This window comes from Coccinella septempunctata, chromosome 5 (genome assembly GCF_907165205.1).
Source record: "Coccinella septempunctata chromosome 5, icCocSept1.1, whole genome shotgun sequence".
Classification (NCBI taxonomy): Eukaryota; Metazoa; Arthropoda; class Insecta; order Coleoptera; family Coccinellidae; genus Coccinella; species Coccinella septempunctata.
Window position 1 is genome coordinate 34,202,132 of NC_058193.1, and position 27,861 is coordinate 34,229,992.

At 38.2% G+C, this 27,861-nt stretch overlaps 2 protein-coding genes across 6 annotated transcripts in view; both read right to left on the reverse strand.

Annotated features, from left to right (window-relative positions):
• The window catches only part of LOC123314236, a 154,856-nt gene that overhangs the window by 72,429 nt on the left and 54,566 nt on the right, over positions 1-27,861 (reverse strand). Inside the window, exon 1 of one of the 5 annotated variants that reach the window (XM_044899388.1) lies at positions 23,547-23,775. The exons of the other annotated variants lie outside the window; for them this stretch is intronic. The gene's annotated coding sequence lies outside the window, so the exon portion shown is untranslated. Of the gene's footprint in view, positions 1-23,546; positions 23,776-27,861 lie in introns of those variants that run through there. 5 annotated transcript variants of the gene reach the window in all.
• On the reverse strand, positions 8,060-9,295 carry LOC123314244 (ADP,ATP carrier protein 1-like). Its single transcript, XM_044899406.1, has one exon. It carries the CDS (start codon positions 9,121-9,123, stop codon positions 8,227-8,229), a length of 897 nt encoding a protein of 298 aa, XP_044755341.1. The 5' UTR covers positions 9,124-9,295; the 3' UTR covers positions 8,060-8,226.

Genomic DNA, 27,861 nt, shown 5'->3' on the forward strand with positions numbered 1-27,861 from the left:
GTCACACATGCGAATAGTCAAGGTCAAGGTAGAAACCCAGTCTAATGTACATTCATCGCTATATATCTTGAAAACGTTCAAACGTAGAAAAAATTGCTTCGGACAAAATTTGTAGAAAATCTTAAACTCTACAACTTTTATAATGAATGCTTAAACAATTTGAAGCCCAGGAGAAGAGTTTCACAATTTCGTTACGCTTAAATTGTCAGATTGAGGAAATATATACTTTTCAACATGTGATTAACGACATACAGGGGGACAATTTGAAAACTTGACAGTCCAATTATGTCACGACAAGAATGATTTCGGATAAAATGCCGGAACAGGTCAATTTTTAAACGGAGAGCGATATATTTTGAGCAGAATTGTAAGCCGAAATATTCTCAATCCTAGGTGTAGGGGTTGTCACCTCTAAATTCTCAATAGGAAATAAAGGGTTAGCTATACCTCCCTATTTAGAATTTAGGGGTGATACACCTAGGTTTAAGGAAATTTCAGCTTCTAATTTTGCTCAAAATATGTCGCCCTTCCTTTAAAAATTGACCAGTTTCAATATTTCCCCTGAAAACACCCTTGTTGAGACATAATTGGCCTGGCAAGTTTTCAAATTGTCACTTCCTGTAACTACTTCAAGGACTCAATAAAAATTTGCAAACCATAGTATTCATGTAAAGGGACAAGTGATCTTTCAATTGTGGTAAATCTCACCTATTAAGAATTTAGGGGTGATAGCCCCTACACCTAGTGTTGACGAGATTTCGGCTTATAATTCTGCTCAAAATATGCCCCCCCTCCGTATAAAAATTGACCTGTTTCGGCATTGTCTATGAAAACATCCTTGTCGCGACATAATTGGCCTGGTTTTTAAAATGTCACCCTGTATAACTTAATCTGACACTCTCGAGTGTGTTCTTTTTTTTTACTATTCTGAAAGGCTGTCCTAGACAATTTCCTCTATAGTCCAACGCTGCTGTAAGGGTAGATCTCATAGCAACACTTCTTTCTCCTCAATCGTTGTGAGTTTGATATGAGAAATTCCTTTATTTCCTTCATAAATGTCACTTCGTTTGTTACCGTCACGAGATTGTACAGGTTTGGTCCTCGATATTTTTTTTCTTCCCACTGATTGATCGCCCTCGTGTCCGTCGACGTCACGCATCGTCTAGAATTCCGCCCGTTTATAAATAAATGCGATTTTTTTCGCCGGTTCGGTTCACAAATCATCGCAACTGGACGGATTCCAACGGCCGTGTTCCAATAACTTATTAGACGACATCTTTCAGAACTGTCGACCGGTCCGTTCCGACATATTTTCTTCTCGAGGAACATCTCTGCGTTGCGTCGTTATTAACTGTCGTGTGTATCTCGACTTGTATCTCGTGCGAGAAATCGATTTGATCGTCGATAGATATCGTTGGTCTCTTACGCGTGGCAGATCGATAATGGGATGGTTATTAACTGTTCAATTAGTTTCGTATAAGATTGATTTCTTACGATTTGAGAAACAGATGGAAGACTACGCGAAAGCACAATATGTATAGTGGAATTGAATAGGTACACAATCTTTCTCTAACGCTAGGAAAACTTTTACAAACGACTATAAATCGTATTTTTGTTTGGAGTGGCACTTAGTCAGAAAAGAAGTTCTAGCGTAGCTTCCAACGTGCCAAAAGCATTCCATCCATTGAGTTCAATTACAAGAACACAATGAATCTGAGACCTTTGGAAAAATCCTCAGTCCGTAAAAGGTAAATGCATCCCTTTTGCATAAAGGGGACAGACTGTTTCACCCCAAGAGTTTATTATTACTCTCTGTTTTTTTCACGTTGATCTGATGAATCTCTAGTTACTAACTACTTACTGTGAAATTTGCATCATTGGTATATGGAAGAATAACAAATCTCCTACTTCAATGTTGCGTTAGCATCTTACCTGAAAAAAATAATAGTGTCAAATTCATGAATCTTTCATCATCATTTGGTTATCAAAATAAAAATAAAATTGAATGAGTGAATAAAAGGTAAACCACTTCGGGGATGTATTGATATCTAGAGTCTAGACCAGTTCCATGCATAAAAAAATATTGCGTTACCATAGCAACGAACAATAACTCATCAGAAGTGTCAGTGTGAAGTTTGAGGTAAGAAAAATAAACCAGAGTTACGCGATAAATTAAAAGAAAGAAGATGTCCACCGAAATTGTGAAAATCGAAAAATTGGAGTATCCAGCCATGATCAAGTACCTCAAGGGTTAAGAGGTAAGCAGATTTACGAAGATATGCATAATACCCTTGGTGATAAATATCCTTCGTATGCGACCTTGAAATATTGGACTGCTAGCTTCAAAAGAGGTAAATTTTCCATTGAAGATGATGATCGATCGGGAAGGACAGTTTATGTGTCAGTGCCCGAAAATATCGATGCAGTTCCTGACATGATTTTATCAGACCGTCGAATTGGGCTAAAACGGATATCTGAAGCACTGAATATTTCATACGAACGCGTTCATCATATAGTTCACGTCAATTTGGACATGAGAAAAATTGCTGCAGAATGAATACCCAAATGTTTGAATGTTGACCAAAAGCGTGCAAGTGTAGAAGTATCGCGTTCGATCTGTGCTCGATTTGAAAACGATGTAGACTTCTTAAACCGAATTGTTACTATGGATGAGACTTGGGTACATTTCTACGATCCAGAAACAAAGCAACAATCGATGGAATGGCGATATTCTGGTTCTCCAAGACCTAAGATGTTTCGTGTCCAAAAATCTTCTAGAAAAGTCCTTGCTTCAGTTTTTTTGGATTACTATGTAGTAATCATGATTGATTTTTTGGATAAAGGTAGAACAATAACCAGAAATTACTATTCGACATTACTGACCACTCTGTGGAAAAAATTAAAGAGAAAAGACGCGAAAAGCTATCCAAAGGTGTTTTGTTTTTGCAGGACAACGCCCCTGCACACAAATCTCATGTTGCCATGCAAAAAATTCGTGGGTTTGAATTACTAGATACACCCCCCTTATTCACCAGATTTGGCTCCATCCGACAATCATCTCTTTCCTCAACTGAAAAAATGTTTAAAAGGTCGTAAATTTTTTCCAACGAGGAGGTAATAAAAGCTGTGGAGGTCTGGTTTGCAGAGCAAGAAGAAATATTTTTTTTTGAAAGGTCTAGAGACGTTGCAGGTTCGCTGTAATAAATGTATCCAATTAAGAAGAGAATATGTTGAGTAATAAAATATTTTCACATTGAAATTTTGTTTGGTTCTATAGTAGGCTAAGAATTTTTCAATATATCCTCGTAATTCATATATCTTCTGTATTTACTATTTTGTATGAAGTGATGTTTATTTCAAATTGAGCAATTTTTCATATATAATTGAGGAGTTGGCTATGCACCTTCCACGATAGAAGTTAAATTTCCTTCAAATGGCAACCCTAATTTTTTCTGCTTAAACTGGATGGACCTTTTGTTGCTGAGGATAATTTGGCCATTGATGCGAGAATCGCACATCTTAACGCCCTTCTCTGGAAAAACGAGCATCCATAATCTGAAATAAATTGCGCACTGTCCACATACATCATCCCTCTGAATCTCCAGACACAGCTAACCCGGGGCGATAAATTGACGCCCAAAGGACGGTCTGGAAATTGCAATTTCGTCCATACGATAGGGTACAATCGACGCCAAGGAGCGAGTGGGCCGCGATATATATGGCGTCCCTGAAAAAGCTAATCGTATGGCAGTTCAAAGGAAGATCGATAAACGTGCAGTTTATAAGTGGTGGGCAATTTGTCGGTAGACAAGCTCACAAACGGGCACGCCTGAGTTATGTGCTTGCACCGGCTATGAGATCCTATATGGAAGAATGGATAGAGGCAGTGTCTGCCTGATCGTCTAGAAATAGTTGCTGTGGGTTCATTAATAATTTTATATGGTATTTTTCACGTTAAATCTGTACGAAACGGCATTAAATCACGGTTTTTCGTATTTTTTTTTCAGTCGTTACGCATCGCGAATATTCATGAGTTATAAATAATAATTTTTGCACAACGGGTAATTCCTTGGACGATGCACGGTGCGCCTTGCCGAAGATGGATTGTCGGATTTATGCATAATGAGCGTGGTGTACCTACTATGGATTTGAGATGTCTCCATAACGCTCAAATACACATTTATCGGAGCAAAAATGAGTGGAACGATAATTATTTACAGAGTCAGTTTTTATTTATGAGTGACATGAAGAACAGATTCATAATTAATGAATTTATCTCAGACATTTTTCATATAGAAACATTTGTCTTAGTTTTCTCATTAGTACCGTTACGTACCATGAAAATACCAAAAATTCAAAGAACCCAACTCTTGAAACTCAGTTGGATGCTATCTAATGAATATTTGAACGTTTTGTGAGATAAAAGTATTCTTCATATTTTCTCGTATAATGCGTCGTTTTCGAGTAAGTGAAATCGTAGGTTTAGGAATCCTCAGGAAAAGAAAACATCTGTTTTCGAGTAATTTCACGTTGACTGTGTAATTTGAAAAATTGGGTACTTTGGCTGAATACAACTCTGTTTAAAAGATCCACACATGTGTAGTGTTACAGATTTAGCTAGTCATTCTGAAGGTAAAATGGTACAAAAAAAAGTGTTTTTTTTTTACCTCAAGCATCTACTGTTAAAATATTTGTACGAGTCGAAGGCTCACCCTGTATAGAGCAAATATTTTCAATGGGCACTCTACGTCTACACGATCCAAGACACCCCTTTCTATATAATCCGAAATACTCAAGTAACCTCCACACTTCATCAACTCAAAAACATTCATAATCATCCTCGAACATGGCCATCGCGTTTTCCCGAAACGGACCAACCGACGAAAAAGCGGTTCGATTATGTCTTCGGACGCGACCATCTACGTTAGTCGAGGCGAGGCAAAAAGGGTCGTCAATTTTTCCATCTGTCAGGTGACGGCGTACCTGTACACAATGAGCAATTAAAAAGAATTAATTACGGACGAATTTATGCGTCTGAGAACGGGAATTGGGTCGGGGGGGTCGTAAAGTGCGCGTTGTTGTATAATAAGGTCGTTAAGCCACGCAAAACTCGGCGCGGGCGAGGAATGCCCTTCGTGAGATCTCCGACAAGTGGGCCATCCAACAAAAGTCTCGAACACACAGAGTGCGACACCTCCTATTGGCAAAGCTGTGAAAAAAACTTTCGTTCACAACCTAAATTCTATCATTTCATGAAAGTAATTGATATTTTCCGTCCTCATCTCAAACTTCGCACTAAAAACCAAGAAAAACTCGGAAAATATTTTTCGTCATTCTTGCACTTCCACTGGCAACGCTGTACCATGTAACTATGGAGATAACTGAGGAAAGTGACGCTTAGAGAGAGGCCCCTCACTCCATTGGCCAACGCTATTCATGACAATTGACGACGTTGCCAAATAGCAAACAAGAATTTCTTTCACACTTCGGAAAAAGTGGCGATGATGCCCCCATGAATGGTAATTATTGATTTCTTAACATATGGGTCGCTCTTGATATCATATCAATTTGTAATGATATAGGTTCTCCACGAACATAGTCTTCATCAATGAAAGAACGTTTTTCCAAAGAAACATTAATCTAAAATCGATAGAAAACCACAGCAAATCACACTTAGAATGCACTGACAATATGCAACACTCTAAATAACCTTTGAGTATTGAGAACAGACAAAGAGTCCAACAATCCTTTACAGGAAACTTTCCTCCCGCAACTACCAAGATCATTTGTATCGCACGGATGTAAATCCGATTTTCACCGACGAAAACAAAATTCATCACCGCCATCGAATTGGAAAACAGACACAGAGAGATGAGTTAATGTCATCTGATTTCGATCAATTTGTCACCGGCTCTCTGGGTAAGTTACGCGAGGCACTTTCTAACATTTCTAATTCGCATTTGCGGGAAAGTGACCGTTAATTGTCAATGGTTTGTACGCTGTCATCGCATTACTGCAAATTATGATGATTTACCGTTTTATGCGACGCTTCTCTACTTTCGGTTCACACAGTTAGAAAACGAGAATCACAAAATTATTCTCACTAATTAACAGTAAAAGTTCATATTGGAAATGTTCGCTCGAGCAATGAACGCTTATTACTTGAAATTTTATGAAAGCGGCCGAGAGAAGATTAGAGGATCCTGCTGACGAAATCTGGTCGCGGTAGACGAACAAACTTTTTCTTTCGGCAACAAGACACTTGAAATTTCTCTTCAGTACCATGAGGATGCTTGAAAATTTTGTCACCTTTTTCTTCCAATGAAACTGGCCTAAAATTTCGTATATTTTTAGCAGCTGGTCGAACAGATTTTCTCACAAGTTTACCTACGTAGCCCAAGGTGACACTCCCATCCTTGACAGCCTATCCCCAAAGCACTCTCACTTATTAAACCCCAGGAAATGGGGAAACAAGAACCGGATTTCTCTGGCCTAATGAAAATTGGATTTTCCCGTTCTCTAGGCTACAAATTACGCCATCTACATGAGCCTACGAAATCGATACCACTTATGTATATACGCGCCGAGCCCCAGTTTGAAGATGCCATTACCCAAAGGGTTGGCTGGTAAGTGATCACGTGACGGCTGAGTAAGGGTAAAACCTGAAGATTAATTTCTAGTTTTGGTCGCATGCAAATACGTCTTGTTGTTAAGGCAAAGCGTTGGATGATAAGGTCGCGTGGAAAACGATTTTTTTATCGGCGACAACTTGGTTTTGGATCTTGTGGAAGGTTTAGTTGAATGGGGAAATTGTTGATTGCTAACACGCAATGTTTTCGCATATAAGAAGAAGTGGAACGTTGGAATGAGATGAGAATAAACGTCTTTCAGTGGATCGTGATATTCTGAAATAGACAGGTTGTGGCATTTGGTAAAATGCCTCTTACCCTCCGCGATTTTTTGCTAACAGTTTACGTCTGCATTAAAAGAAATTTAATATTTTTGAACGTTCGTTATGTGTCACTTTTATCAACAGAATGAACAACCTATTAACGAGGGAGACTATCTATTCGCCATATCAAAGAATACCCACATCACCATGTTACATGTCCAAAATCTCGACTTCATGTTCAGATAGCCGTAAAATCGTTCTGAACAACACCCAGATTGATTAATGTATCGTGGACTTTGTGTACAAGAGTAAACCAAGTGAAAACTTCCGTAAAACGGTATGAGTGAGATGTCATAAAACAGAAACGCATCTGAACGATTGTCTCTAGTTCTGGTTCGTCTACACTATGCTCTTTTATAGACGGTCACGCTCGTAGATGCCAGTTTTTCAACTTATCCGTTCTTTGAGCGGTGTTTTAGATAGCAGAATGATTGCGAAACGAAAAAAAATCATCAATTTCCGAATGAGTCGTTGAGCTGCGTGACTTTTTTCAATATGAATACGTAAACATCTTTAAAATACTCGAGGAGCGATTCCTTGTTAAAAAAATAGTGCGCGTATTTCATTTAATTTTTTTCTGAGTAGCTTCTACTTGCCTCTACAGATGGCACCTAGAAAGCAATTTTAAATTTTTTTTTTTAGAAACCAGAAAACTGACGGAACATTCCACGGAAGCGAGAAGACTATGCAAATTCAAGCTCTCGAATAATTCTCATTCTTGCAAATATGAAGGAACACCATCAAACCTTTTTATTGCCTTATAGTTCCCACAGAATGTTTGTTCAATTTCATTTCTGTCAGTGTTGTCATCTTCAGGGAACTATCCACACTATTTTTTGACATGGAACCATCCCTTGAATTTTTTTGCAACAACTTTGTATCATCTCCTTTCGGACTATCGACCTACACAAGTTGTTTTACAGAATTTATACCAGAAAAAGAATTTTTATCTTCAAGCCTAGAGTCTAGCAGAAACTGGCCAGTGCAGATTTTGTTACTAAGAGTGAAAGATGGGGATGCAGAGTAACCACTCGAAACAATCAACCCCTAAACACAGCGTAAAAGAAAGTATGAAATGAAACATTTGAAAAAATTAACGAAAAAAAAAACTCTGAAACTATTTAATATGTAAATAAACCATTACAACTCTGCAAAAACTGTTACTGTTATACTTCTCTAACAAAACATGACTATACTTAAGAATACGAGTAGAATGAGGTTGATAATAAGAAAATTAACAATATACAAAAGAACCTTGAACACTCGGGATACATTCAAAACAATTTCTTCAGCTCGTCGTAAAACACCAACACCAAGGCACCTCCGGTTCCTCTCAGTATATTCGAGAACGCCCCCTTGAAGAAGGCACCCGGCCCCTCGTTCTTCGAGATCTTCATCCAGCAGTCCAACGTGTTCTTATACATGATATCCGCCTTCTTCCTGCCGGACTGCATCATCATACGTCTCCGGACGGTGTCAAAAGGATACGAGATGATACCGGCCGTCGTGGTCACAGCTTCCGCTATCAGGAAGGAGACGATGAAAGGGGTGTTCTTCGGATTCGGAAGCATCCCCTTGAACGTGTCGAACATTCCGAAATAGGCGGCCCTGTATATCACGATACCTTGCACCGACACCACGAAGCCTCTGTACAATCCGATCGGTCCGTCCGATTTGAACGTTTTCGTGATGCAGTCCACCAGTCCCCTGTACTGCCTGTCGCCGGAGGTCTTTCCAACGTCGGCTCCCAATCGAGTCCTAGCGAAATCCAGGGGGTAAACGAAGCACAGGGAAGTCGCCCCAGCCGCTCCTCCAGAGGCCAAATTGGCGGCGAAATACTTCCAAAACTGTTTCTCCTTGTCCACGCCGCTCATGAAGATCTGCTTGTAGACGTCCTTGAACGCGAAGTTCAAAGCTTGGGTGGGGAAATACCTCAGAACGTTCGCCAAGTTCCCGCGCCACAGGCTCAGGTATCCCTGCTCCTTCGGGATCCTCACGAAAGCGTCAACCATCCCTTTGTACTGGGCACTGCTTGCTATCTGTTGGGACGCCGCTTGCACCTGCAGGATCAACTTCACTCTCTCGATTGGCGCGACCGCCGTTTTGGCCACTGCGGCCGATATTCCACCCGCCAAGAAGTCCTTCAGGAAACCGCCAGCCTCAGAAGGCATATTCGCGAAAAATTCTTTGAATTGAGCCGTTTTGAACAAGTTTATCAGCGAGGGAAAACAGAAATTGCGTTTGACGTTTGATTCGAAATGGACGCGACGAAACTCTCATAGAACTGTGTGCCTAATCTGTGCGCGTATCGAGGGGTGTCCAGCGCAAACCACTGATTATGACACGTAGGGATGAACTTATAACCATAAATATTGGCATATCTGTGGATGTAATTGGTGATTCAACGTATTCTGCATCCGTAATTGATAATTCTGAAGATAAACAATTATCCAATGAACGTTAATCGATGGTATCGGAGTTTGACGTCATATGTTTGAGAACTGACCTGACCTAATCTTAAATTAAAAACCGGCATCCCACAACATGCTTAGCACAGTTTCAGGTTCAACTGTAGGCTGTATAAATCCGAATTATTATATATAATTTGAACAAACTGCGTCGATTAAATCTTTAATGAATGGCGAATACAATGAACCAGACCATTATCTTGTTACGACTTCTCGTATATTACAGGATTAGGATTTAGATCGTGAGATACTCACTAGCAACATTTGTAGGTACGTTGTAGGAGAAAATGAATCATCGAAGGAAAACGTAGCTTTTACTCTGTACTTAACTCTTATTGTTCCATACGGATGAACATTAATCATAGTCAGACGAAGAGAGGTAAAACTTTATTTCAATTATATATTTCTTGAATAACCTTCAATTCCACAGATCAAAAAGTTCAAGTGATTGTTACACTCGAAGGTTGGAGCACTTCACGAAGTGGCTGAAATTTATTTTCCTGCTAGTTGCATATAAAAAAATTGTTAATTTTTCGGTTTTATCGAAAATTAGATTTTGTCAATCAAAAACATGCAAGAATACAGAAACACAACGTGTGAACTATAGCTATCTGAATTCGACTTTCCTCGGGCTATTATAAATGTTCGGAATGTTCATAATGGTATCAGCCAGAGTCTATTTTGCGGGAACAACTTCGAACCGATATCAGTGTTTGACAATAACTTTGCGGTAAATTGATATCGCGCAAAAATGGAAACTGATAACTTACCTCTATTTGAAACTTCCATACCGATAATGAAAATTTTTACAACGTTCGTAAAACCGGTCTATGGGTTTACGTAATCATCATATTTACTGCTCGCCAACTCCATAATGGCTACGAAGATTCAAAAACACATCACTCTCGAAAAATTGAAATTGTTATTAATGTTCGTGTGGAGAACAACGTATTATTATTGTCTGATTATCTTCTCAGCAGGAGGCACCAGGCGAATATACTTTTAGGCAGTTTTCTTTGTCTTGAAGACTTGTTTGCGAGTTGGAAGACTCGCTTACGAAGCTGATTGATGGGGGAAAACTTTAAAACTATCAACTCAAGATATTATAACCTTCACGAAAGAATTGCTTACATTACGAGTGGCAATGAAATGAAAACACCAAGAAATCGTTGGAATATTTCACAATTTTTGTTAGACAGTTTGACGTTTTAAGTCTATGTTCGGAATGATCAGTCTCTATGTGATGTCAAAGGGATGCCCAACGACAACCACAGATGATTGGAGTTGTCGATTTCCGATTTGCTGATTATAGATGGGCGAACTATAGAATATCCGAGAAGTCTGTGAACCTCTGTTCAATGAACACGCCGTAAATCTTCTAGCAATAATCGCGAGGCTAAACCGATAAATTAACATCCTCTTCTTCACACGTCCGATAATATTAGACGATCGATATCGCACCCAGACCCTTCGCGTCCACGACGTCGAGCCCAGCGTGAGGTCCATAGACCGCAGATCGGGAACATAGATAAACGGGTTCGCTCGATCGTCTGACCAAAAACGAAAAATCGTAATGTACAAATGTCTGTTACAGACGAATCCTTACGTATATCGAGAGATTTATTAATTACGGGCCAACGATCGATTTAATTTGTTGCATATATTAATATCTCAACATCGCTATTAGGAATGCGGACAGGCCGTTTGTATGTTTCGCGATTTTATTTGTTTGCTTTCGAGATGAATGTGAGGATTTATAACTTTAACCGGGAGTTATTGAAGGGGAAAGATAGATATTAAGGTTGTTAGCTGTCAACACTTGAACGTTGCGAATATTTCATTATAATTATCCTAGTTCGATCGTTGTGACATTAAAATAAGGACGCATTTGGTAATAGGTGGAATATATTGATAATTTTTGGTACGTATGAATGTATGTTAGCGAACTATAGGAGACAAAATTATCTGATAGAAGTCGTTTTGGTAGATCAGTCTTCAATATTTTAATAGTACAATCTGTTTTCCTGGGAGCAATACAAAGTTAGCCGTTTTTGAATAGAAAACATTGTATTGCAATAGACGAGTAATTTGATATCTGTGATATTCGGAGAATTGGGTACTTTGGCTGAATGCAACTATACTCCATTCACATTTATTTAGCAGTAGGTTGGGCATGAAATAATTTTCTCAAGTTTTTGTAACTAGAACGGAGTAAGGTTGGCACCCATGAAATGTCGTTAATGTCATAACGCCGTTGCCACAACTAATATCAATTTTTATTACGAAAATGCAGAAAGTGATTGAAAAAAGAGACAGGGTTTCAGCAAGTGCTATTTAGAATTCAGGTCCGCTCATTCAAATAGTTATACCCTGATATTCTAAAATCCACAATACGTCAAACCGGTAGCGAACCTATTAAATGTATGAGAATTTATATAATGTTTCATCTGAATCTAAACGACTTATATTTCAGCTGAATATTTCCACAATCAGAAAGATTGTGAATGAAGAGGATGAAAAGGAATTTCCTTCTATTCGGAGACCCAAAAAGTGGTGGCATTTGAGAATTCTAAGTTTAAGTGAATTAATACGAAAAGTTTACTACAGGATTTTCGATGAATGTCATCGTAGAATAAGTTCCCGAAAATTGATTTTTCTATTTTTTATTTGACTTGTCCTATACATTGTAAATCTCTTAAGGTACCAATAAATACCTGATTATTATCATTATATCAATGTATTAAGATGAACAGCCACAAATACGCTCCAATTGCCCTGTTAATTGTTTATTCATGTGAAATTTTTGTTCAGAAGTGAAGTTCATCAAGACTTGAAAATTTCTTTAAGTTTTTTTACTTATATTCATGCAAGATGATTTTGTTGAAGAATTTAACATTCTTGTAATTATCTGTTAATTCCTTCGGGAGATACCTATTCCCAACCACTGCATCATATGCATTCTATCTTTGGGTTAATATTTTTGAAATCTACAACTGATGTAACGTATTCAAACTTTAGCCAAAGAAGATAACGAACATTAAGTCTCCTCAAGCCAGTGCATATTATGATATTATACTGATCTCTTGTATTTTCCATGCAAATAACTGGATCTGGTATACCTTCAATCAGTTTGTAGAAACTTCAATTATGTTCGTCACATATTTTCCGAAGAGATTCGACATTGTGATAAAAAACGTAAAAACAGAAACTTTTACGTAGAACTGGCAACATAGCGTTGATTTAAAACCCAAAAATGTTTTGACAAGCTCCATAACCCAATATTTTCGTACTATACAGAGTGAAATGTGTCAAATTTCCATGGCCAACCGAATAATAGTGAATGTAGTATATGTATGTTTAAAGATCACCAGATGTGTAGTGTCATAGATTCAGCTTGTTATTCTGGAGATAATTCTGTATTTCCAGCTCATTATGAAAACTTAAAATGCCTATATCCTGTCAGGGCCAAATCGGAAAAAATGGTACAGAAAAAAGTGTTTCTTTTGATCTCAAGAATCTACTGTTGAAATATTTATACGAGTCAAAGACTCGCCCTGTACAGTTTCGAATGCGAGGTGTAGAGTTTCCTCCTGGCAGCTATCCTGTACATGTATCCAAGATCATGCTCCGTGTTTGCTGACTTTATTCCAATATGAGCTGCTGAAACCCAGCGAAACCACCACTAAGGATACATACTAACCGTATAGGTAACTGCTGTCCTTCAGCCGTGCATTGAATGGAGAACGGCTTTTAAATACCCTCGACAAAGTCGCGACAATGCTTGTCTGCTCTTCGCAACGCAAGTCCAGTCAAAAAACCTGCCCTATTCTACAGATATTACTCTTACCAATTACCGCTTGTTCCAATCGATGACTCATGGTCAGTCTTCTTACGAAGTTTGCGAAAAAATGCGTAGATTCGTGCTTTCTTCATGTTCCAAACCTGGTCAGCTAATTGACTGTTACCTAGATTGGATAAGGAAGGGAAACTTGATCGTAACATTTTTCAATGCAATCGGACATCCTAAATCTTTCTCCGACTGCAATAATTCTTGGTATCAGATCGAAATAATCAGCTACCGGAGGTGACCAGTTTTTAATTCCTTCACAACAATCGTAACCCAGTTTCGGGTATGAATCATCGAAAGAAGAACAGAAGAAACCGAATGTGGGATAAAGAATACTGTCGAATTTTTCGTAACCGTTACGATGGTGATGCGAGTCAGTGGCGTTACGGAAAGTTGCATAAATAACGCGGTCAACGAATGCCGAGTGGGGAGATTATTTGCCATGCTTTAAAATGTAATGGGCAAAGAATATAACGTCGAACTAAATGATGATTACAAACTATGCGACGAGAAAAGATTGGAAGGGTGTAAATTTTGATCAGACATTTAAAGCGCAGTATCGAACGATAAGTTAGAATAAGCAAAGTACCTATCTGTAACGTTTTCCCACGATAATTATGGCGATAACCAGACAAGGCGGTAAATCCTAGACCTGCAATCTGAATACTATCGGACACGATCTCGTCTTGTTAAATTCACATGAATATTCAGCGGAGGTCCCGATCCACGGGTGTCCCAAAATACCCGAATCGGCAAACGGTAAACTTTCTCCTTTTTGTCAGTCGAAATCTAAGCTGACTTCAGAGGCGTCGAACCACAACAAACAATCGAATAGATTTATCGCATTGTTGTTCCGTTTTTCAACCCGTTACGGTTCGTTTGTGCATGACGCGAATGAGCCATTTCATCGATAGATCCACTTTCTTTCGGAGAATGTCGCTGATGGTAAAATCGTCACTGCTCTCGACCGAAAAGCCCTATACGTTGAACATAAGAGGACGGTATGAAGAAGTCCAAGACTTCGATCTGATTCCGCCAAGCTCTGCAAACCATTGGTTCGTAATTGACCTCGAGTACGTGAAGCGATCCCGTAGAGCCAAATGCTCAAGGCCACTACCGCATCCAGCACTTCTGAGCATCGTCGTAGCTATTTCTGTATTGAAAATTTCCAAATCTTCTCTCACAATTTTGTTGTGTTCAATTCGAAATATTTATTTTTGCCGCAATCTCTCAAAATTGAGAGAGACGTTACACATTTTCTCATTGGTGCAATTCTAGATAAACCTCATAAAAATTATTTCATCGAGTATTCAACCTAGGCAATATTAAAAATCCTATCAGCTTCCCTTTGTTCTCCTAACAAGCTCACCGTTTGACCGTGAAATTATAAGATGGGTCGTAATCCGACGAAAACACAATCCGTGTGGGTATATAGCTCGTTGCAACGGCAATAAAAATGTGTATAAATAATGTTTCGTTTGTCCGATACAAAATACCACCTTTATAGTTGGCGAAGCTGAGAAATACATCGTATGCCGACTGAACATCTCGCGACCTTGATGAGAAATGCTTCGTGATATGGATGCACTGCCATTTTTTAAGTACAAGCACGATTCCAAATGGGCAAATTAATAATTGCTAATATTTGAAGAGAAACACGAGGATATGTATTTCCAATTATATCCTACATACCAGAAAATATGATTCCAAGACTGTCGGATAAACCTTTCTGGTCCAACTCTTTCCTTAATTCGAATTTATATTCGAATTAAGGAAAGAGTCCCTTATGGGACAAGGTCTGAATTTAATACGTGCAATATTTTCAACAAAGAATTAGTTACTGATCCCTCGAATAGAGTTCATGGTTTGGATCTGCCCAGGAAAAATATGGTGTATTCTGAATCGTATAAGAACAGGTCACGGACGTTGCAATAGTATGCTTCACTGATGGAATTCAGTTGATAGCCCTAGTTGTCAATGAACCGGGAAACCAGAAGAAACCTATTAAATAATCTGGTTGATCATAGTACCATTTATAAATTTCAGGCTGGTTTTAGGGCTATACATGCAGTTTCCGAATCTTTTTTGAATTGGGTTGTGAATTTCAGGTCAATCTGACATGTTGAATCTTATTTTACATTTTTCTGTTTTTGTTTTCTGTTTATTTCAGATAAAAGTTTGTGGTATCTTGGGAAAGGCTTGTTGGATTTTCTTGTTTTTCGAAGAAAGGATTGATTTTTGCAGTACGAGATGCCCTTCAATATATTTCAGCTTATTTCGTTAACGATTTAATTTCTTCAACAACATTTTTGGGAAGAAGGAGTTTTTTTACTAGGGGTTTTTCTCTAAGCTCTTGTAACATTCATCAAATTGTATGGTTCCTCTGCTAAAACTGTATTTCATACACATGCTATAATTAGTGTTTGAAAGAGGAATTTAAATTCGTGGTTCCGAAGATATTGTGATCCAGTAAAAAGTGTCTTAAGGGGGTCCATAGCCAAAATAGGTAACACTATGATTTCCCAGTGTACCAAATTCAGTGATTTTCGTATCGCCGGATTCTGAGATAAAAAAAACTAGTGTCGAAATTCAGCGGCAGGAAATAAGAGTCTCTTAATCAATTTCGGGACATCTTGTAGAAGAATCACACGAAACTCCTTCTACGTCCACCTGCCATTATCGAAAAACCGTTCACTTGTCAGAATTGAAGCAGAATGCATTTTCGGATTTAACCACCTGCGTTATTCATATCAGAATCTCTAGGTAGCAAAGTGCTACCGTTATATCGGGGTCTGAACCCTATTTCCTCGAATATCGGGCGAGAATTTCGTCAACCGTGTACACGCAACAATCCGATAAATACGAACAATACGCGTAGCCCCTCACCGGCGGCGATTTGCGTGCAAACCGCGTTTTTACCGCAGCCGGAAACATTAACACAAAGGCCGGTTCTGTATTATATAGCAGGAGCAAAAATTGCCTCCCGGGATATCGAAACTCATTTCGCGTCCCCCCTAATGACCCGACGGAAATTACGGTCCGGTTTTTTTTTCCACCGAAACGACCGCGATGCGTGAAATGTGCGTGTACGCATGCTGGATGCGATCGGATTCGGAACACTTTTGTTGTCCGGTTGTTTTTTCGTAGATTCAAGTCGGATTGTTCCGTTTTTGAGGTCGGTGTAGTGCGAGTCTACGAGATTTGAATACGAAATGTAGAATTAAAGGAGAGGCTGCACTTTAGTGGTTACACGATGGTGTTGCCCTGAATAGGACCAAAAACTTGGGTACATTTCTACGATCCATAAACAAAGTAACAATCGATGGAATGGCGACACTCTGGTTCTCCAAGACCTAAGAATATTCGTGTCCAAAAATCTGCTGGAAAAGTTCTTGCTTCAATTTTTTAGGATTGCCATGGAGTAATCATGATTGATTTTTTGGCTAAGGTTAGAACAATAACCGGAGATTACTATTCGACATTACTTACCACTTTACGGGAAAAAATTAAAGAGAAAAGACGCGGAATGCTATCCAAAGGTGTTTTGTTTCTGCGAACAACGTCCCTGCACACAAATCTCATGTTGCCATGCAAAAAATTCGTGGTTTAGGGTTTGAATTACTAGAACAATCCCCCCTTATTCACCAGATTTGACTCCATCCAACGATCATCTCTTTCCTCAACTGAAAATATGTTTAAAAGGTCGTAAATTTTCTTCCAACGAGGAGGTAATAAAAGCTGTGGAGGTCTGGTTTGCAGAGCAAGAAGAAACATTTTTTTTGAAAGGTCTAGAGACGTTGCAGGTTTGCTGTAATAAATGTATCCAATTAAGAGGAAAATATGTTGAGTAATAAAATATTTTGACGTTGAAATTTTGTTTGGTTCAATAGTAGGCTAAGAATTTTTCAATATGTATATCGAAATTCTGAAATTTAAACGTCTACATCGAGAAGTTATCAAGATGTCACCTGTAATCTTGATTGCATCTTTCTTCATACGGCGGAAGGAGCTAGATGCCTGCAAGTTTCTAACGCGTTCGAGATTTCAATCACGAATCGAGGCACTTTGAAGTAAGACACGTCTTCAAATTGGACGTCGAACATCCTGTGCTAGGCACCTGCAATTAACTCGGCATCCAATCTAGTCCTAATTATAACTCGATTCCAAATTGAAATTACCCCGCGTATTTATTCAATTTTCCCGTATACAAAGTGCTTTCTTTGGTATCTCTAGGAACGAGATTCGTGGCATTCCTGATTTACAACCTTATTCGATGGGAAGGAATTGAGCGATCAAGGTATCACGAGGAGGTATAATTTCTAGGCGTCTTTTTTTGTTCAATTTTTGTAGATTCTTAAAAAAAAAGACGTTGCGGAAATTCTCTATTGGGAATTTGTGCTATTCTGGATCATTTTGTTGGCATGAAAGAATTGCAACGATTGAAACGAAAATGTTTCAATTGAATGGGCTATCTAATGGAAAGCGCATTTGGAAAATTTGCGTCTGAAGTTAAAAACAAGGAATAATATCAGGCATAAACTATCTGTGGCGTTGATGCAACTTTTCTTCGAACGACAGCATTAGCTTTGATTTTTTTGGCTGCTGAATATTTTTGCCCCGTTTGGGTTAATAGTGCTCATGTGCAAAAAATTTATGCACAGCTAAATATTTCCATGGGAATGATTACTGGAACTGTTTGATTTTCACCTAATCAATGGTTACCAATGCTTTTGACAATTGTACCGTTTCATATTCGTAAACAGACTGCGGTTATGAATTCCTGCATATCTTCGTAAATCTGCTTACCTCTTAACCCTTTTAATACAGGTACTTGATGATACTCCAATTTTTCGATTTTCACAATTTAAGTTGGTGGAAATCTTCTTTTTTTTAATTTATTGCGTAACTATGGTTGACTCTTTTGACCTCAAACTTCACACTGACACTTCTAATGAGTTATTGTTCGTTGCTATGGTAACGTAATATTTTTTTTTGCATGGAACTGGTCTAAGCTAACTAGATATCAATACATCCTCGTAGCGTTCATCAAAATTTAGTATGGAATGCCGATTGTTCGACAAAAATGCGCTGTTGCACCGTAAAGTCCTGTCACTTGTCAACTGTCAATCTGTTTTCTTTTGTTGGTAACACTTCGTCAAAAAATGGCGGCAAATCCAAACACTATGCGCATAATTTTCGATATGAATAGACATTTAGCAAGTGACGTTCTAGCAACTGATTAGAAAAGTGGTCGTACATTTCATCCAGAGTCCGGACGATTCAGCAAACAATCCACCCTCCTCAACCTCTCAAAAGACTATTGTCCACATTCCGTGGTCGCGATCGTCCACTTAACGACCTTTTAATCGGATTCGGCCCGATGTAAATGAAGCCGTTGCCGGTATTTAAGCGAAGCTTATGTCCGAACGCGAAAAAAGTCGCAATGTTTATGTATCGATTAACGTATGGAGGGAAAAAGAACCAGTTCGGGTAGACGCGAGGCGCGCGTTTTTATCTGCGGATCGAATCGCAAATTGATTAGGCTCTCTGTGTTCGCGATACATCGAATCGATATATTGTCTGGCTATTTTTACACCGTGACCGGATATGACGTACCGGATTGTGTGCGGAAGGCTGGCTTTGATTCGATATAAGTAACTAGTAAGACACGAGGTTCACCTTTACTCGACAGAACTACTCATCTGAGCCGATTCGACTTTAAAAAAAATGAGAAAATATGAATGAAATATTTGAAGAAGACAGTTCATCCCCTTCTATGACTCGAACAGATGTCACATCGCGCCCACCAGGTTCTGTGGGCGGTACCAATTTCTGTTCCATAGACATAGAGACATGGACTTCGCCTTCCCTTTCTATGCATGCATAGATATGGATGAAATACGGTCGAAAAAAGTGACAGGGATAAACTGAACATCGGACATGCAGTTGCCTTTTTCTAGATTTTGATTGGTCCGCATTCACCTCTATGTGAACACAAAAGAGACAGGTAATGGCCCGATGTACATTTCTCTCTTTCTATAAAATAGCCAATTTCATACTGCCATTGCTCAGTCCATGTCTCTATGTCTATGTTCTCTTCCGTCAAACCACAGATCTCGCCATAGATAAGTACTATTCTATCTTTGACGTACAAATATTTTAAAAGTAGAGTCTTGAGGTCAAAAGAAACACTTCTTCCCATACCATTTTTTCCGATTCGGCCAAAGATATAGCCATTTGAAGTTTTTATAATGGGCTGTATCACCCCTAACAAAACAAAATTACCTTCAAAACATAGACATATAGACATGGACTGTGCCTTCCCTTTATATCTATGCATGAAATACGGTCAAAAAAAGTGACAGAGAGAAACGCAGAAACGCGGGAATGCAGTTGAATGAATTTTGATTGGTCCACACTCACCTCTATGTGAACAAAAAAGAGACAGGTAAATTGCCGACGATCATTTCTCTCTTTCTATAAAATAGCCAATTTCATGCTGACATTGCTCAGTCCATGTCTCTATGTCTATGCTTCAGAATAACTAGCTCAATCTGTGACACTACACTTCTGTGGATCTTTTAAACAGAGTTGCATTCAGCCAAAGTACCCAATTTTTCAAATTTCACAGATACTTTTTAATTTTTGAACATCAAATTACTGAAAAACGGCGCATCATATGAGAAAATATGAGGAATAGTTTCATTTCACAAAATGTTCGAATATTCATTAGATAGCATCAACTTAGTGTCAAGAGTTGGGTTCTTGAATTTTGGTATTTTTATGATACGTAATGGTCATAACGAGAAAACTGGAAGACGTGGGTGATAGATTCATCAAATAAATGAAAAACTATGTTAAGAAATTCATTCCATTCGATAAAACCGTTTGTGAGAAACTAAAAATAACATTTTTTTATGGTTTTTCAACAGCCTGTATCTTTCGAACCGAAGCGATTCGGAAAAATGGTAAAGAAAAAAGGTGTTTCTTTTTACCTCAAGAATCTACAGTTGAAATATTTGTACGAAACCAAGACTCACCCTGTTGATGAGAAACTCGGATAAAATTTTGCTAACAGCGCCATCTCTTAAACGTCAGCAAACTAATCTCGTTTAATGTTTCGGGAGCGCCCTTATATACGGCCTTATCAGGTCATTATGATTTTATCCGAAAGTATACCCCGAAGAGTAAAATAACGCTACATAAATTTTCTCTTCATTGAATTTATTTTCTCTGTCATTCATTCTTTTAATATTTATTGAAACAAACGAGCATAGCAACAAAACACACTCTGGAAACTGATCAAAATGAACGTCTTGAAACAGACACTCCAGAAATAAATTGATGGAAGACGAATTTTGAAATTTCACAAAATCATTCATCGATCATTTTCCGGCCCGCTGTTTATGAAACAGCGTCGCAAATTGCGGAAATCGCGATCGAAATGGCTTTCCTCGCGGTGAAAACTTGATCGATAGCCGTCGAGAACGAGCCTTATTCGTATATTCAATCCGACTTATCGCATTGTGCGGAATCTAATCCGAGTTTTATCGTCGTCTTGTCATCGATTAAGGTCGTCTCTGATTGATGTTGCATGTTGTAACAAGCGCTCGGTACGAGATCGTATATAATGTAGAAAGTGCATATCTGCCGCGTGTACGAGATTGGAAAATTCGATTCCTTTTTATCGTCGACTCATATCCTAGATCGATATCGATCGGCGATTAGATTAATCTATTCGAATGACAGATACAAGACACATAGGTAGACGGAATAATTGCTGTAGGATTTATTCGCTCATTTCGATGATCCCCTGAAATCGAACAAGATTATGGGGTATATACTCCGTTCATATTTATTTTAGCAGTCAGTTGGCCATGAAATAATTTCCTCAAGTTTTTGTAACTAGAACGGAGAGAGGTTGGCACCCATGAAATGTCGTTAATGTCATGACGCCGTTGCCACAACTAAAATAAATTTTTATTACGAAAATGCCGAAAGTGATTGAAAAAAGAGACAGGGTTTCAGGAAGTGCTCTTTAGAATACGGGTCTGCTCATTCAAATAGTTATATTGATATTCTAAAATCCACGATACGTCAGACGGTAGCGAACATATTCAATGTAAGAGAATTTATATAATGTTTCATCTGAATCTAAACGACTTATATTTCAGCTGAATATTTCCACAATCAAAAAGATTGTGAATGAAGAGGATGACAAAGAATTTCCTTCTGTTGGGAGACCCAAAAAAGTGGTGTCCTTTGAGAATTTTATGTTCGAGTGAATTAACACGAAAAGTTTACTCAAGGATTTTCGATGAATGTCAACGTAGAAATAAGTTCCCGAAAATTGATTTTTCTATTTTTCATTTGAGTTGTCCTATACATTGTAAATGTCTCAAGGTACCAATAAATACCTAATTATCATTATTATATCAATGTATTAAGATGAACAGCCACAAATACGCGCCAGTTGTCCTGTTAATTGTTTATTCATGTGAAATTTTTGTTCAAAGGTAAAGTTCATCAAGACTTGAAACTTCCTTCAATTCCTTTTACTTATATTGATGCAGGATGACTTTTGTTGAAGAATTTGACATTCTTGTAATTATCTGTTAATTTCTTCGGGAGATACCCATTCCCAACCACTGCATCATATGCATTTCATCTTCAGGTTAAATGTTTTGAAATCTACAACTGATGTAACGTATTCAAACTTTAGCCAAAGAAGATAACGAACATTAACTGTCCTCAAGCTAGTGCATATTATGATATTATACTGATCTCTTGTATTTTCCATGCAAATAACTGGATTTGGTATGCCTTCAATCAGTTTGTATAAACTTCAACTAAGTTCGTCACATATTTTCCGAAGAGATTCGACATAGTGATAAAATACAGAAACTTTTACGTAGAACGGCAACATAGCGTTGATTTAAAACCCAAAAATGTTTTGACAAGCTTTATAACCTCACATTTTCGTACTATACAGAGTGATATGTGTCAAATTTCCATGGCCAACCGACTGCTACAATAAAAGTGGAGTATAGTTGACAGCTTCGAGGCTTCCTAGGGCAATTCTTTTCATTTGTTCAAATATCTCGGTGATTTCTGTGTTCTTTTTCTCAATTCCCCAGTTATTATGAGTCTTTCCACTTGTCACACTTGACTATTCTCTTCTGCGTCAAGCTCACGAAAGCGTAAAGTCAAGAAACAGCCATCAACTAAACCATTTTTTACAACTGATTCTGAGACATCCCATGCACACAGCTAAACTTCAAAAAAGGCGAACGTATTTTGGTGTTTACGTTAAGGATATAACCAAAAGAAAGGTAATCATAGATGTCGAGCTCTAAAATTCGGTTGAGGTATCAATAGTTATTGGAAGTTGTTCGAAATGTTAGGGATTCAGCTAGCACCAGTACAAAGACGATGAAGATGTGGAATTGAATGGAAGCCCAACAAAAGGAGTAGTTTTTAATGCGACCAATACAATGCAAGCAAGCAAGGGGATTGTGCATCTGCTTTCCTCTCTTATCTTACTTTTTCACGGATAAATTCGAACTTATTCGTGTTTCTCTACTTTAACAGCACCATTTCGATCGTAATTGGTCCAAATTGAAGAGTTTGGAGTTTCAAATTCCGATGTGACACTTTCGTATTAGTTGTATAGTATTATTCGAGTAAATGGATGATGGAAATGGATGAAATTGTAGCTACAATAAGGGAATTATAGGTTATTACCCACAGTCATTAACAATATGGAATTCTCAAGCGATTTCTTTCGAATGAACATTAAACTAATGGAGCAATAACTGATCGGAAAGGGAAGCAAAAGACTCGGAATGTATATTAGTAAAAAATATTCTAGCTAGCCAATAAATAGAAAAAAGAAATTCCGCTGCACAGGGATTTCGGTAATTCTTCCTACACACGAAAAAAGATGAAGAAACGGGCGTTTATCATTGGAAAATTGCGCAGGAAACGTTCCTTGCACAAAAAGTGTCTGTTCCATAAAATTTATCATTCAAACATTGCTGGAGTAGGTAATATCCATGAGTTTACGAAATCTGTAAGGAATTTTACAGTGCAAAAAATGGATTCGGTGTAAAATCTATTTGCACGTTTACAAGTGTCAAAATTTTCAGTTTGAACATTTACCGGTGAGAAGATATCGCCTAAAATCACGAAATGGACCCAACCGATGAGGATTGTCGTAAAAAAAAGCCAAGAATCAAAGATCTAAGGAAAAAATTCAAGATTATGTCAAATCTCTCACCTTCAAACGAATAATCCCAGCACTGCCGGTGAAGATATCCTCAGATCGTACCACTGATCAAACTAAAACAATAAATTTCTCGGGAATCCGACGAACGGGGTGAGCACCTCCGCGAAAAATAAAACGGATCCTAGTTTCCGACAAAACTCCCGCAAAAAAAGCGTACCAGCGCTTCTATACCGCGTGCAAGTACGTCCACGCAAGAACCGCGCGACGCTGACTGGCCGGACAGCGATCGGTAGTCGAATCGGCGGCAGCGGGACCGGTGGGACGAGGAGGCAGCGTGCACGCGGCTCCCTTCCCTCGGGCCGATCGGAAATCCTATCTTCGATCGGGAAGCCCGCCAGGCGCGGACGTTTTTCTGCCGCAAGGGTGGCGACCTGTCACCTGTTGAGGGAGAATTAGACACAAGCCGATTTTTTTGGTGATAGATTGGTTCTTTGCGAATGGAAAAAACCACATGTCATCCATCTACCGCGAGTAGTTTGATTTTTATGATTTTTTCCGCGAAGGTCCAAAATTTACGATTTTTCATCGACCAAACTCGAAAAATAAATTTTTAAAAAAATATCTGTTTGCATATTCGTGTTCTACACCCTCGTATTAGTATGCAGTATAAATTTGGTTCTCATCGGAGACCAAAAATATTTTTAAAAAAATCGCAATTTTTGATTTTTTCGCGGAGGTCCAAAATTTACGATTTTCTGTCGACCATAACATAAAAAATAAATTTTTTAAAAAATATCTGTTTGCATATTCGTTATCTGCGCCCTCGAATTAGTCGATAGTATGAATTTGGATTCGATCGGAGACCAAAAAATTTTTTTTGAAAATCGCAATTTTTCCATACATATGTATGGAAAAATTTGAAAAATTTTCGATCTCTCCGATTTGCATCAAAATTTGAGTATTTACTGAATCGAGGGCGTAGATTACGAATATGCAAACAGAATTTTGCTGAGAGGATTAGTTTTCAAGTTATGGTCGATGAAAAATCGGAAATTTTGGACCTTCGCGAAAAAAATTATAAAATATGAACTGTTCGCGGCAGATGAATGAAAGTTGGTTTTTTCTATTCGCAAGGAACCAATATATCACCAAAAAAATCAGCTCATGTCCAGTGCTTCTTTCCTGGCTGCTACAGCTCCTCAAATTCGAATAATGTTTTCGGAATTTTCCACTAAAATAGTTTTTTTTTTTCCAAACTACTGATCCAAGAGAAAATCTAATCACATATTCGTAATCTACGACCTCGAATTAGTCAAAAAAATGACCCAAGTCGATATCGTTCGAAAAATAAAAAAATTTAGATTTAGAAGAATGTCGTCTGCTACGCACGCTCGCTTCCCGTTTTTACCCGCGCTCCACCAACGAAAAAAATTATTCATTCAGCTATATCGACGCGGGTTATTTTCGAGGTCGTAGATCACGAATATGCAATTAGGTTTTTTCTAGGATCAGTATTTTGGGAAATACATAAATCAAAATTTCGAACTTTGAGGATTTGTAGCACTGGGATCGAATTTCGAGGATAATGGTCGCCAAGTTCTTGGAAATTTCAAGATCTTGTCTCGAAATTTGAGTTGTTTCAAGTTTCAAGAAAACATCTGTTGAATAGACTAAAAGGGAGTGCGGGAGACTTGACTCATGCTATATCGGGAGACATATTCAGTGGTCCAAGTTTCCCGCACTGAGCTGAGATAATAGTTTGCTTCAAAAAAGAAAATTGAATAATAGAAATAAATATAAAGAATATTCAAAGGTTCAAAATAATTAAAACATTTCGGAAATAAGGGAGAGAGACTCTGAAATAGAAAATATGTACATATTTGATACGTTGATACCTCTGACGATGAAAACCTTGACATAGAGAATCATTGGTCATTGCAAATTGATTTCTTTCAATGTTTTTCCTGATAAACAAACTTATGGTTTAGTCCCTCTAGCCTACTGTTCAACTCTCTCATGGGTTAGGGAGACATGAGCCCATTTTTGGTTCGTAAAAAATGAATTGTTGTACTCAAAATGTTCATCTCAATATCACTCTACTATCTATCGTTACCTATTTGGGCATGACATCTTCACGCAAAAAAATTAGTTGCTACACAACTTCAGAGTGAAAAAGGGTTCAACTCTCCCATACTCCCCATATCAACTAACCACGGACTGTTCTGTTTTTCGTCCTAGGTCACATCATTTATTTCTAGGTGCACCTGCGAGTGGGATTCGACACATCCTCCGTCATTTCCTATCTTACCAGTCCGTTTCGTCATTTTCGTTTCCTGTTTTGAATATCTGGGATCAATATCGGAATCTAGCGATACACGATATACGCGGCCGATTTATGATGGAGTCACACATCATTGAGCGTAGAAAATTTGACCCCGATCGGCAGGCATGATTGGTTTTACGTTCGTTCTCGGTAGCAGCGACTACATAGTGTATATCTATCCGATTTGTTCGACGAAAAAATGAGAAAATAAGCTGCAGTCGCTACGGGCGGAGTTGCTTTGTCATCGGTGGAAACGGGGAACGGGAAAAGCACTGGAAATTGATAGGGGAAAATTCATGGCACATTACGGTCTTCATTTTTCGAGAAACTAATAATGCCATCAACTGCATTACTCTATCTTCTTTTGTTTTCGAGTTATGGGTCAAAATTAAAATTTCAACTTTGGTCATTATCTCCGTTTCTGTTTGAGCTAGGATGTTGAAATGAAAACTTTATACAGACACTTTTTTTATAGCAATCCAGTGGCGTACTATGATTTTTTCCAACAGGTATATTTGCTGAGCTATAACATAAAGATGTACTTTTTTCTTATGAAAACAGCACTTTAAAATGACGGTAAAAAAATGGCGATTCTTTCTGAATCAAATTGAACTACTGTTTTCATAAAAAAGAACAGAACTTTATGTTATAGCTCAGCAAATAAACCTGTTAAAAAAAAATTATAGTAAGCCACTAGATTGCTATCAAAAAAGTGTCTGTATAATGTCTTCATTTCAACATCCTAGCACAAACAGAAACAGAGATAATGACCAAAGTTGAAATCGCCCAAATTTAAATTTTGGCCTATAACTCAAAAACAAAAGAAGATAAAGGAATGCAATTGATGGCATTATTAGTTTCTCGAAAAAAGGCGACATGAATGGTACATTCATTTTTCTCTATCTCGTTGGTTTAAAAAGTTGTAGTTCAGGTATCACCAATTTTGACCACCCTGTACACACGTCGGATAAAACGCAGAAATCAGATAGAACAATAGAAGATTGCAAAAGCTAAAAGGAACAACTTCGAGATCTAAGTATATGTGGATCTCCTACACTCTACCAAATTTTCGAATTCCACAGATATTTTTTGAAAATGAAATTATTCGAAATCGGATTATGAATAATCGAATTATTTATTGATTTCCCTCGGAGTTATCCAGAACTGCTTTTGCTAAGCAATGTTTCTGTGACTTCTATGTGACCCCTAACCCTTCCACACAGCTACAACAAGCATTCTTTCCAACCCTATCTCGAAATATCTCCCTGTAACGAAATAAATTATCTGGAAGCAGAATTCGCCTATCTCGAGTGCAAGCAGCAATTGCGCAAATTTTAATAACGCCGTTCACATTGTGTTTCCGTAACCTTCGCGAACTTCTTACAAACAAAGTCTATATTAGCAATGCCGGGAAAATGCATATTTCATCGACAGGTATCTCTGCTATTTCTAATCCTAGAAAGTTTCCGAGCTATAAATAATTAATTCGTGAAATGGAATTGGCTCGGGCCTCGGGGCCTCGTATTATGCGAGTCCGATACTTCGCGGAAAGATATTCTGAGCGGCATAATTTATCAATTCGAACGAAAATTAGGCTCGAAATGTCATGAACGTCATGATAATTAATGGGGAGGGGTGATGATTGCAATTTCCACGAAGATATTGCCGTCGTACCTCAACAGAAGGTTCATCATATCGAAAGTACTGACTGCTAAAACGCAGCAAATTTGTTTTTCACCCACAAATAGTCTCAAAATTAAGATAATAGCATATCTAGGCAGCCCTGTGTAAGGATTATTGTTAATTGCCAGTGGTCCCTGTCTTGTTTCTTCACTTACTTTTCATTAACCTGAATTCAAATGGATATTCTTCAGCGTTTTGCTTCCGTCGATGATTTTCCTAACGATTATTGTCCACAGAAGTCAATAATTCTTGTTTGACGATAAATTTATTCAAATATATGCATAGAGCTATTCCAGCTCAGTCAGACTACACAAATTTAAGACAGATTAACCCCGCTACTACTTCCTCATTGAATTCTGA

Bases quoted from the DNA above. Each gene is read 5' to 3' on its own strand.
- LOC123314244 (XM_044899406.1), bottom strand. From the start codon at position 9,123: ATGCCTTCTGAGGCTGGCGGTTTCCTGAAGGACTTCTTGGCGGGTGGA.